General features: G+C 42.1%; 1 protein-coding gene across 3 annotated transcripts in view; it reads left to right on the top strand.

The window, feature by feature from the left end:
• The window catches only part of LOC311605453 (immunoglobulin gamma-1 heavy chain-like), a 100,977-nt gene that overhangs the window by 80,722 nt on the left and 7,692 nt on the right, over nucleotides 1-12,563 (top strand). Inside the window, exons 5-8 of one of the 3 annotated variants that reach the window (XM_084795975.1) lie at nucleotides 2,886-3,242; nucleotides 6,485-6,841; nucleotides 9,219-9,536; nucleotides 9,990-10,304. In XM_084795975.1, the coding sequence (XP_084652101.1) occupies nucleotides 2,886-3,242; nucleotides 6,485-6,841; nucleotides 9,219-9,536; nucleotides 9,990-10,304 (1,347 nt within the window). Of the gene's footprint in view, nucleotides 1-2,885; nucleotides 3,243-6,484; nucleotides 6,842-9,218; nucleotides 9,537-9,989; nucleotides 10,323-12,563 lie in introns of all 3 variants that reach the window. The other 2 variants (XM_084795976.1, XM_084795977.1) reach the window with 2 other exon arrangements.

Genomic DNA, 12,563 nt, shown 5'->3' with positions numbered 1-12,563 from the left:
TGCATATTAGCCCAACGGGCATGTCCCACGAAAGCCTTCACTTACCAGGAAACTGAGACAGAGGGGAGGACATTCTAGTGGGACTCTAGATGAGAGAATCATGGGAGAAAGGCAAAGTAGAAGGACCCAGAGGGTCCTAGAAGCCTACAAGTAGAACATTATGATAGGCAGATTTGGTCACAGGGGTCCCGCACAAACTAAGGCACCAGCCAAGGACAATACAGGCGGTAAACCTTAAGCCCCTACCCAGATCTAGCCAATGGACAGAACACTCTCCACAGTAGAGTGGAGCGTGGGATATTACTTTCTCACATACTCTGGTGCCTCACCTTTGACCATGTCCCCTGGACGGGGAGACCTGGTGGCAATCAGAGGAAGGACAGCAGGTTACCAAGAAGAGACTTGATACCCTATGATCATATAGAGGGGGAGGTAATCCACCTCAGGAACAGTCATAGGGGAGGGGAATAAGGGGAAATTGGGAGGGAGGGAAGAATGGGAGGATACAAGGGATGGGATAACCATTGAGATGTAACAAGAATAAATTAATAAAGGAGGGGAAAAAATTTTAAAAATAAAAAAGTAAAAAGTAAAAAAAAAAAAAAAGAAATGTTGCAGAAGAGTGATGGCACACTTGTGTCATATCTAGACAATCCTACTGGATCAGGAAGTCACACGTTCTATTTCTATACTTAAGCTGTGTTCCTGTCTCACAAAATAGGTGCAAGTGTTTAGTAAAATTTGAAGTTACATTTGAGTTTTAAAATACTATAATAAATCAGTTCACAATTTTTAAGAGTTGCTTTATTTTTCAGTTTCTTGTGTTATGATATCTTAGCACATAAGCTTTTTTTAGTTTTTTAAACTTCTATGTTGCTTTGTTACAAATAATTTTGTCAATAATTTTGGAACACAAATGTGATATTTCAAATTGGAACAGATTATAGAATTTTGACAAAAATTAGTTAGATAATTTGTATAAATACTTATGCCAAAATATAAGTTGCCTTACTTTCTTACATACTGTAATTCACTGTTGTTATTTTCATTGTGTTTTATTTTTTATTAGTTAGTATCCTAATACTGTGCACATTATTTCTAGATCTGGCATTGTGACATTACACAAAGTTTTAACTTGTCACAGTTCCTTTTGCTGTTGGCTTCAGTTCCTTAGGGAAGCTGGGGGTCCCCACTATATTCTAGTGTGAGAAGTAACAGTGACCATGTGGTCGGAGGCCATCCTCCATCCCTCTCAGCAGCGCCTGGTGTGTGGCCTTCCCTAAGATTATTAATGAATACCAATCAAGGCGGAAGATTAGATCTACTCCTATCCAACAACTAAGTGGAAGCTATGAGCTCAGAATGATTTATGAAAATTTAATAATCTCTACCAGACAAACGTTACATCACCGTTCACTACTGTTCTTACTCTCTGCCATCCTTTCCTTCTGCCCAGAGAGCCCACTAGCGCCCCCTGAAGGGCAGGTACAGTCATGACCAGACATTTTATTTGGAATACCCTGTTTCCCCCTTTGTCTTGATCCCATAATATTGTCATGTGTAGAATCCCTGGTTTGATTTCAATTCTGGGTGTATTTTCTCTTTTTGACCAAAACACTATCTCACTGCTTCCCGTATGTTGACATTTCTAATATCAGCTGTGCTCATATACTTTTGCGGAATTTTAAAAGAGATTAATTCATTTCCTTTCAGCCTTCTATTACGACTCAGCTTTTCTCAGTTGAGTTCTACTGTGTGCTGGTTTGATTCTCTCTGTGTTTGTATCACATTGAATTAATTCATCATGTTGGATTTACAGTTCTTGTGTTTTATCAAACTGGGAAGATGTTTGACAACATTATTTTCAAAAATCTTGCTCCTACACTCTAAATTATTTAATGTCTTTATTTGCCCACTACCCCTGAACTGCTGACTCAGTGACATTATTGTTTCCATTTCTATGTTTGTAATTTTTTCATAAAATTCTTAAGGCCTCTGTAGACCCTGTAAACTTCTAAGTTACCATAAGCCTTAATTCCCCCAAAATCATTTGTTTCCTTCTTAGAATTTCTTTCTGTGTGGTGTTCTTATTTTGCTAATTAGACTCTTGGCTTTCTTTAGTGTTTTCCATGCCTTCCTTTTGCTTTTTTCATATTTAAGTGAGTTTGTGTAGCCTCCGTGCAGTAGTGTAGTAAGTGAGTGAAGTACAGTGCAGCCTTTCCAGATCACAAATGTCCAGGCAAGAAGGGGTCAGAACTGTCAGAGTTATGGGGGTCAGAGTAACTAAGAAAACAGTAAGAGGGAAGAGAGGGGACACAGGGCAATGCGCTCAGGTGACTGACCATACAATGTGCAAGAAAAAAAGATGGAATCCTTTGAGATGGGGATCTGTGACCCATGTTTGCTGCATTCTCTCGCCAAGTTTGAATTTCTGAACATACAAGTGAGTACACGCTATACTTGTCTTTCTGGGTCTGAGTTACTTCAGTCAAGATAATTTTTCGTAGTTCTGTCTGTTCTATTCCATCCATTACTTTCCTCTTTAAGAACCTCTGTAATCTGCATAAAGGTGGTTTTATGGTCATTTTCACACCCAATTCTATTGTAACAGAACTAAGATATTCCATGCGCACAGACAACAAACACCAGACAGATACTGGATGAAACGTGAGAATTCCAAACAAAATTAAGGGTTCAGTCACAATCCTGCCAAGGTTCCAGTGTCTCTGTGATTCAGTTGACTCATCTGTGCTACACTGTTGTGTTAAGTGGCCCAAGTGAGGGGAACGGTGATCACATGCACACTGAGCTCTAGTAAGTAACAGTGATAGATCACAAACCTGTGGGTTCCCATCAGGATGAGCACTAACTGATGTTTCCTACAGGAGCAGCTGAGCAGGAGCTGAAGGTGATTCAGCCTGAGAAGTCGGTTTCTGTCTCTGCTGGAGACTCAGCCACTCTGAACTGCACTATGACCGCTCTGATCCCTATTGGGCCCATAAGGTGGTTCAAGGGTACAGGGTCAAATCGGCAGCTTATATATAGTTTTACAGGAAGGCATTTCCCCAGAGTCACAGATGTTGCAGATACAACAAAGAGAACCAACCTGGACTTTTCCATCCGCATCAGTGATGTCACACCTGCTGATGCTGGCACCTACTACTGTGTGAAGTTCAAGATAGACTTATCAGAGTATGGGAAGGAGTTTCAGTCTGGGGGAGGCACCGAGTTGTATGTGCTTGGTGAGTACTTTATTGCTGTCTTCACCTCTGATTTCTTCAACAGGTCAAAACAGTGTCCAAGATTCTGTTTCAGCCTCAGTGTCCTTGTTTGTGGGATCGCGGTAGTCAGAGAGCTTTCAGAGAGAAATGCTGGCCACTCTGCACAGCACCTCACACAACAGCATGCCAAAACAAACAAACAAACAAACAAACAAACCAGGGGGCATGTCATGGTTTTAAAACTTTGGATGACTCACTAAATCTGACCCTCAGTTTCCTCTTCTGAGGTAGCTGGCTCCTGTGCACACTTTTCCAGACTGCGATGGCTACCTAGAGAACTGATGAGAGTCTGGCATCAGGAATCCATGGGGTGGGAAACTGTTATTCTCTATGGAATCCCCAGTTTTCAGTTTTGTGATGATGACAGCCATAGGTCCCTAGTAGAGGATCCTGGATGAGGGAGGAAAAATGTCCATATTCTTGGCTGGTGATGTCAGGGTCATTAGGAACACCGGAACTGCAGGAGAAAGGAAGGAATCTAAATGCTTGGCTATGCATCCCAGCACTGCTACTCCATAACATGTGCCCAGGACAAGACCTTCCACATGGAGGCCTCACATGGTACCCCATCTGTTAGCACAGTGCGTAGACTGGCTGTACTAAAGGGGTGAAGTCATGTAACATTCTTAAAGAAACTGCTGACTTGTGTGAAATAGTTCATGGGAGCTGTGTTGCCTTGTGTAAAATATTTCATGTGAGCTGTGTGACTAAGGGGCCAAGTGACCTTGGACTCTACACTTTCCCTCTCTAGAACTTAGATATCAAAGAAGCCACAGCGGGGCTGGTGGGTCTTCACCTGGCTATTTTTTGGAATTCTATGGAAAACAGGAAAACCCTAGGTTCATGTTCCTTTACTTGTTGCCATATGGGTATACTGGCATCTAAAATATCAAATGCATGCTTTGAGGCAGCAATTGATACATGATTATTCCCTTGATGGAGCTGGTTAAGACACCAAGCTGAGGGATGACAGCTGCTTATGCTTCAGAATATCAGGGCCCAGCCTGCTGAACACAACTACCTAAAGCCAAAAGAACTCACTCTCAGGGAGGAGACCCAGGGTCCCTAATACATAACCAAAGCAAAGCCCTGTTCAACTGTCATCTCAGGGAAAGCTTTCATATTGCACAGGTCTGCTCTAAAACCATTCCTGGGGCCAGAAATTTCTCTGCTTCACTCAGAACTCTACCTTAATGACACACTGTGTCAACAACAGCTCTGTGCTTCTCGTGGTCATGTGCTCTCTATAATTAGCCCTATGGAGGAAGTGATTATTGTCCTGATTGTACCGTGAACACCACTGTCCAACTTAGTGAAAGGCTCGCTAGGAGAAAGGAGGAAGTCAGAGTACAGAGGCTTCTGCTCCTTCAGTGGGAACAAGCCGGAGACACAGTTTACTGTTTCTGTATAGCTTTTCCTGCACCCAAATGATGAGACAGAACGAGGATGTGATCCCGAAACTTGTAACAAGGCCACTGATAAGTACAATTTGTGCATGCATACTTACAACTGGGATTCTACTTTATTTTCATCTTTCTAGGGTGAAGTTTTTAATGCAGTTATTATGGAAGGGTATTAGAAAAAAATATCATCAGCTCAAGAACACTAATAGCAAGTTCACAGGCAAAGGGAGAGTCATTCACCCCATACAAACAGAGGGCAGGGAACAAGAGACAAAGACAGGAGAGAAAGGGTGACAGAGAAGGGGAAGGGGACAAGGGAAAAGGAGGGCCTGTATTTGTCCCAGAGAACAAAAGACTGCCTCTGTATAGAGAGGAGACAGACATGGCTCAGAGGAAAATGACAGTTTATTTTAATAGTTGAGGAACACTGTGTTAGGATTAAGTGTTTAATTTTGATTAGGTGTGTTAATTATGTGAGACAGGTGGGGCTTCTGATAGCTGGAAATGGCAGTCAACCTCAGGAAGAGAAAGTGATCAGGTGAGGGAACAGACTACTGTGGCCAGCTTTAGGAGTGTAATCTAAGGGATTTTTAGCAAAGTAGAAGGAGTTGAGAAGGGCAGAGCCTACTTGAGCCATGCCTGCCATGCTCCAGCTGGCCAGAGTCCCTTCAAAGGGGGAGTCGATGAGCATTTGATAAAGATCATAATTTGATCACCTGCTGGGTGTGAGATAAACTTTCCCTTTAACCCATGTGACTTCTGCATCCACATGCACTCTGATCTTAATCCCACCAAAGTTTTTTCACTGAATTTGGGCAGTGTCAGCACAGCCAGAAACTCCTAATAAATGGTGACTGGCTATAGAACTCTGAGTCTCTAGGGACATTAAGTGTGCTAATGTTTACATAGCAAGACTTCAAATCACACATGTTAACCCTCTTGGTTGGATGGTCATTTGAGAAGGAATCACCTATATATAAATACAAATATGCATGACTTTTGTCAGATTTTGCCTGCAAGACAGGTAAATTGTGATAAGCTCAACAAAAGGCATCTACAGGGCACACTGTTTTCCTCCCAATTGTCCATAAATATGTGTGCTTTTCAGAAAGGAGACTATTTCTGTCTACTCAGCAGGCTTTCCTCTGTGTCCTTTGAGATTAACAATTAGAAAATGAACCTATTCTACCTCCTTCACAGAAGGTAATCTCGTTTGCTTGTTTATTTATTTGTTTGTTTTAAATCTAAAATTAAGTCCACGTGAAGCCCATATTTGGAGATGCAGGCCGTTGGGCTCTCAGTTTTAAATTTATGACTTGACACAGATTAGGTAGTCTAAGTGTGTGTTTCCCTTCTTTTGTTTTCAGTGGTTCAAAATTATTAATTCCTAAGGGTTGCTGTTGTTGTTCTTGTTGTTGTAGTTCTATCTATTCTATTCCATCCATTAATTTCCTCTTTAAGAACCTCTGTAATCTGCATAAAGGTGGTTTTATGGTCATTTTCACACCCAATTCTATTGTAACAGAACTAACATATTCCATGCGCACAGACAACAAACACCAGACAGATACTGGATGAAACGTGAGAATTCCAAACAAAATTAAGGGTTCAGTCACAATCCTGCCAAGTTTCTAGTATCTCCATGATTCAGTTGACTCATCTGTGATACATTATTGTGTTAAGAGGCCCAAGTAAGAGGAAAGGTAATCACATGCACACTGAGCTCTAGTAAGTAACAGTGTTAGATCACAAACCCGTGGGTTCCCATCAGGATCTGCACTAACTGACGTTTTCCTACAGGAGCAACTGGGCGGGATCTGAAGGTGATTCAGCCTGAGAAGTCGGTTTCTGTCTCTGCTGGAGACTCAGCCACTCTGAACTGCACTATCACCACTCCACTCCCTACGGGGCCCATAAGGTGGTTCAAGGGTGTAGGCTCAAATCGGCAGCTTATATATAGTTTCACAGGAGAGCATTTCCCCAGAGTCACAAATGTTACAGATGCTACAAAGAGAAACAACCTGGACTTTTCCATCCGCATCAGTGATGTCACACCTGCTGATGCTGGCACCTACTACTGTGTGAAGTTCCAGAGGGACTTAACAGATTATGGGAAGGAGCTTCAGTCTGGGGGAGGCACCGAGTTGTATGTGCTTGGTGAGTACTTTATTGCTGTCTTCACCTCCGATTTCTTCAACAGGTCAAAACAGTGTCCAAGATTCTGTTTCAACCTCAGTGTCCTTGTTTGTGGGATCGTGATAGTCAGAGAGCTTTCAGAGAGAAATGCTGGCCACTCTGCATAGCACCTCACACAACAGCATGCCAAAACAAACAAACAAACAAACAAACAAACAAACCAGGGGGCATGTCATGGTTTTAAATTTTTGGATGACTCACTAAATCTGACCCTCAGTTTCCTCTTCTGTAGAAGTTGGCTCCTGTGCACACTTTTCTAGACTGTGATGGCAACCTAGAGAACTGATGAGAGGCTGGCATCAGGAATCCATGGGGTGGGAAACTTTTATTCTCTATGGAATCCCCAGTTTTCAGTTTTGTGATGATGACAGCCATAGGTCCCTGGTAGGTGATCCTTGATGAGGGAGGAAAAATGTACATATTCTTGGCTGGTGATGTCAGGGTCATTAGGAACACCAGAATTGCAGGAGAAAGAAAGGAATCTAAATGCTTGGCTATGCATCCCAGCACTGCTACTCCATAACATGTGCCCAGGATAAGACCTTCCACACGGAGGCCTCACATGGTACCCCTTCCGTTAGCACAGTGAGTAGACTGGCTGTACTAAAGGGGTGAAGTCATATAACGTTCTTAAAGAAAATGCTGACTTGTGTGAAATAGTTCATGGGAGCTGTGTTGCCTTGTGTAAAATATTTCATGTGAGCTGTGTGACTAAGGGGCCAAGTGACCTTGGACTCTACACTTTCCCTCTCTAGAACTTAGATATCAAAGAAGTCACAGCGGGGCTGGTGGGTCTTCACCTGGCTATTTTTTGGAATTCTATGGAAAACAGGAAAACCCTAGGTCCATGTTCCTTTACTTGTTGCCATATGGGTATACTAGCATCTGACATATCAAATGCATGCTTTGAGGCAACAATTGATACATGATTATTCCCTTGATAGAGCTGGTTAAGACACCAAGCTGAGGGATGACAGCTCCTTATGCTTCAGAATATCAGGGCCCAGCCTGCTGAACACAACTACCTAAAGCCAAAAGAACTACCTCTCAGGGAGGAGACCCAGGGTGTTTTTAGGAGAGGAGACTATTTCTGTCTACTCAGCAGGCTTTCCTTTGTGTCCTTTGAGATTAACAATTAGAAAATGAACCTATTCTACCTCCTTCACAGAAGGTAATCTCGTTTGCTTGTTTATTTATTTGTTTGTTTTAAATCTAAAATTAAGTCCACGTGAAGCCCATATTTGGAGATGCAGGCCGTTGGGCTCTCAGTTTTAAATTTATGATTTGATACAGATTAGACATAATGGCGGATAGGTAGAACAAAAGAAAGAAAGATAGAAGGGAAGCAAGGAAGGCAGGAAGGAAACACAACTGGAGCACTCAGGAAGGGTTCCAGCTTTGTGGCACTTCAGCCATGTATTTTATTTTCTGGGATGCCAGAGGTCACTCGGAACAATATCAGCCAGTAACTACATACGTGGTGTGAGGCTGGAGAAATAAAAAAGACATAGGAAAAGATAGACAAGATATAGCAAAAGAGATAAGAAAAAACACAAGTATTCAGGAGGACTAACAGTAAATACTGTAGCCCCGAGTTTATTTCTCTCACACCTTTTATACAGTATACATACATGTGAACCAGAGGATTCTTGGAACAGAAACAAATGCTAACAATTGCTTTAGTTATCTATATGCTTAGGATTTTTTTCAAATTTTAGGTAAAAGAGTTATATCAAGCTCCACATCCATACCTGGAATTAATAATAAGCTTTCTTAACCAACAGAAGTATCTTGCTAAGTCCTCAAGGCTGTGTGAGAGTTTGCCAAGGTTGTAAGTCCTCTGGCCTGCTTCTGCTAAGCACTCCAGAAAACAGATCCCAACACTGGATTATAGTAGATGTAAATCTAGAAACATTTACCTTAAGTTGTCAAGGTTTCGTGAGGAGGCTAGCAGGAGTAAATTATATTAATTATTAAATACATTTGTAACTCTTCGTTGACTAGAGCTACAGTTGCAGCTAGCCTTGCCCTTCCTCAGTTTCCCCTGGGCATCTCTGCTAACCTCTGGGAACACAAAACAAAGGATACCACAAAAGGGACCAAGACAAAACCTGGAGGAAAAAACTTTGAGGAGGATGAGCAGTTACCATCTATGCCTGGAACATAGGGGTGACATGGGAGGAAAGAAGGACTTTGGTGTGACTGAAGCTCTGGTATTAATCCCAAGCACCACAGTAAACCATGACAATTGCGACATTGTCTAGGAAGGTTCTTCATAATGTTACCCTATTAGTACTGGCCATCACAATCACATCCTTGTCTGCATGCTCGTTTACAGCTAAACCATCTCCTCCTGTGGTCTCGGGTCCTGCAGCCAGAGCTGCACCTGGGCAGACAGTGACCTTCACATGCAGGTCCCATGGATTCTCCCCTCGGAACATCTCACTGAAGTGGTTCAAAAATGGAAATGAGCTCTCTCCCTTCAAAACAATTGTGAACCCTGAAGGAGAAAGCCCCTCCTACAATATCTTCAGCATAGCCCAGATGGTGCTGAGCCCTGAGGATGTCCATTCTCAGGTTGTCTGTGAAGTTTCCCATGCCAGCTTGCGAGGAGGACTTCTCCGTGGAACTGCCAACTTGTCTGACATCATTCGAGGTAGATGTCTCGGAATCCCAGAGCAAGCTCACATCCAGTCAGATTGGTTTATCCACAGTTCCCCACAAATATTCATGTATATCGCACAGAGGGTGTCATAGACTATGATGAGCACCTGAAGGAAATTGTACTTATTTTAACAGAAGAAATTAAAACTATACTAATTATGATCCACACAACTCATGCACAGCATTTTTAGGCATTCATTTTTTCCTGGTGTACACAGGCGTTATGCTTATTAATTTTACTTATTAGAATCCTCACCCCATCACTGCCTGAGCTTCTGAAAGTCAGGAGCTGTGCTTAGTGCTGGCTCTAATCTGGAACAAACACTCCATCTGTCCCCATGACCACATTTGCATCAGGGGTGAGTCCTCATCACCCCAGACTCTGTTTTGGGGTCTGTCTGCACCTCAGTTCCCTCTGCCTCACGTTCTGCTTGTGCTGTTGCAGTTTTGCCCATGGTAGAGATCAGCCAGCAGCCAACAATGATATGGAATCTGGTAAATGTCACCTGCCAGGTGAAGAATTTCTATCCTTTGAGCCTTCAGTTGACCTGGCTAAAGAACGGAAATATGTCCCAGGCAGAAGTGGCTTCTACACTCACAGAAAACAAGGATGGAACCTACAGCCGGACCAGCTGGCTCTTGGTGACCATGTCTGCCCATGAGAAGGACATGTTGTTCACATGCCTGGTTGAGCATGATGGACAGGCAACAGTTATTAAAACCCATACTGTGGTAACCATGGCACATCATACGGAGCAAGGTACTGCCACAATGTCTGGTGAGGTCTCCACTCCACCTTCTTGGCTGTGTGTAAATTTGGCCGCTTTTATGTAAAGGTAGCAGTCATGTTAATGGTAGGGTAATCCTGACAACTACAAAGTAAAATGTTTAAGTCAAATTTCATTCCCAACTTCTCAAAGGTCTAATACATCTTTCCACTGATGTTTTCACATCATAGAATAAATCCGAAAGAAAAAAAAAAAGACTTCGTCCAACCCTAGTCTCTTCATTCTTCTCCTTTTTTTTAACCTAACATTTGTTACATCCTCAAGTTCATATCTTTCCTTTTCAATATCTTCTTTGACTCCATGTCATTTTAGATTTTTACATAAACATTTGTGAGCTCACTGGAGTTCAACTTCAACAGTCCTACTGAAGTCCTGTAGTTTCTCAGTGGCTTAGGGACACAGCTGAGTGTGAGGTCTTATGAGAGGAGCCTCCTTTCTAACACCTTTGAAAGAATTGGTACATATAGTATATTATGTATGTTTATAATATATATCACATACATACACACATACACATGTATACATGTGACCATGAACGCACTACTACTACATAAAGTTTTCAGTTTAGCTGCGATCTCTTGCCCTTCTTCAACCACCTTATGAGTCAGTAGTTTTGCAATCAGGGAATCTAGCAACAGAAAAAGAATTGGGATGTTGCGTTCTTGCCCTGAGACCATGTAGTCTGGTCTAACGAAAGAAAGGAAAAGCAATGTCCCCAGGAGCACAGCAATACACAGAGTATAAGACCAATTTTCTAGAGAAGTATTTCTCCTCAACTTACTACTACCTTAGGATCTTGAGTTACATAGACATGCATTTATATGAATATGTTTTATTTCCCTTTTGTGAAACAATAAGAGGGGCCCTCAGCTCAAATGCCTTTTGAAAAACCTAGGTTCCTTGGCATACACTCCTCCTTGTGAGCAATTCTGCAGGATAAACACTGGTTCGCCTAATTTTCTATGTACACACCTGTTAAAACAGTAAAGATGAGAAAGCACAGGGTCCCTTACAGTAAGAACTATGTAGATGCTGTACAATTACACCCCATGATGTCTCTGTCATGTGTGCTCATAAAGTGTAAACACAGTCCACAGTGAGTGATCAAATATATAAGGATATTTTCATCCAAACCAATATCATTATCACATTCAGTAAATTTTTTCCATTAATACCCATCAATCTTATGCTTGTTTAATTGTTAATTTTTATTAAACATACATCCTGATTGTATCTGACTCACTTTTCTCCTCCCTTTTCACACCCTCCCCCCTTTCCCTATTCCTCCTCTCCTACTCCTCAGAAAAGGGCAGGCCCCCATCAACCCACCTCAGCACATGAGGTCACATCAGTACTGAGCACAACCTCTTCCTTGTCACCTGGCAAAGTGGCCTAGACAGAAGGAAGTGAACAATACTCACGCAGCACAGTCCAGGCCAGAGACAGCCCCTGTTGCCTAGAGGGTCCCTTAGAGGACCCATATGAAGAACCCCTGTTCCCTTTACTAGAGGACCCATATGAAGACTAAGCTGTCAATTGCCTACTCCTGTGTAAGGGGCCTAGGTCCAGCCCATGCATGGTCCTTGGTTGGAGCTTCAATCTCTGCAAGCCCCATCGGTGGCAGGTTAATTTATTTCATTGGTCTTCTTGTGGAGTTCTTGTACCTCCTGGGTCCTTCTGTCCTTCCCCCACTTTCCCACAATGCTGCCCCTATTCCACCTAATGTTTTGCTGTGAATCTCAACATCTGTTCAATTTGCCAGGTGAAAGTATGCTAGGCTCCCTGTCTGAAAGTATAGCAGAGTATCCTTGATAGTGTCAGGGTTGGCTCTATCCCACGGAGGATATTTTTTTATGTGCCCATGGATTCAGTTTGCAGGTATTTTATTGAGTATTTTGGCATCAATGTTCATGAGGAAGATTGGTGTGACATTTTCTTTCTTGGCTGAATCTTTTGTGGCTTAGGTATCAAGGTGACTGTAGCTTCACAGAATGAGTTTTGCTATGTTCCTTCAGTTTCTATTTTGTGGAATAGTTTGAAGAATATTGGTATTAGATCTTCTTTTAAAGTACAGTAGAATTCTGCATTAAAGCCCTCTGGTGATGGGATGTACTGTTGTATTGAGAGATTTCAATGACTACTTCTATTTCCGTAAGGGTTATAGAACTATTTACATTGTTAATTTGATCTTGATTTAACTTTGGTAAATGGAATCTATCAAGAAAACTCTT

The sequence above is a fragment of the Acomys minous genome (assembly GCF_964271855.1).
Source record: "Acomys minous genome assembly, chromosome: 9".
Classification (NCBI taxonomy): Eukaryota; Metazoa; Chordata; class Mammalia; order Rodentia; family Muridae; genus Acomys; species Acomys minous.
The sequence above is the reverse complement of the archived record's forward strand: the minus strand, read 5'-3'. Positions and strand labels throughout refer to the sequence as shown.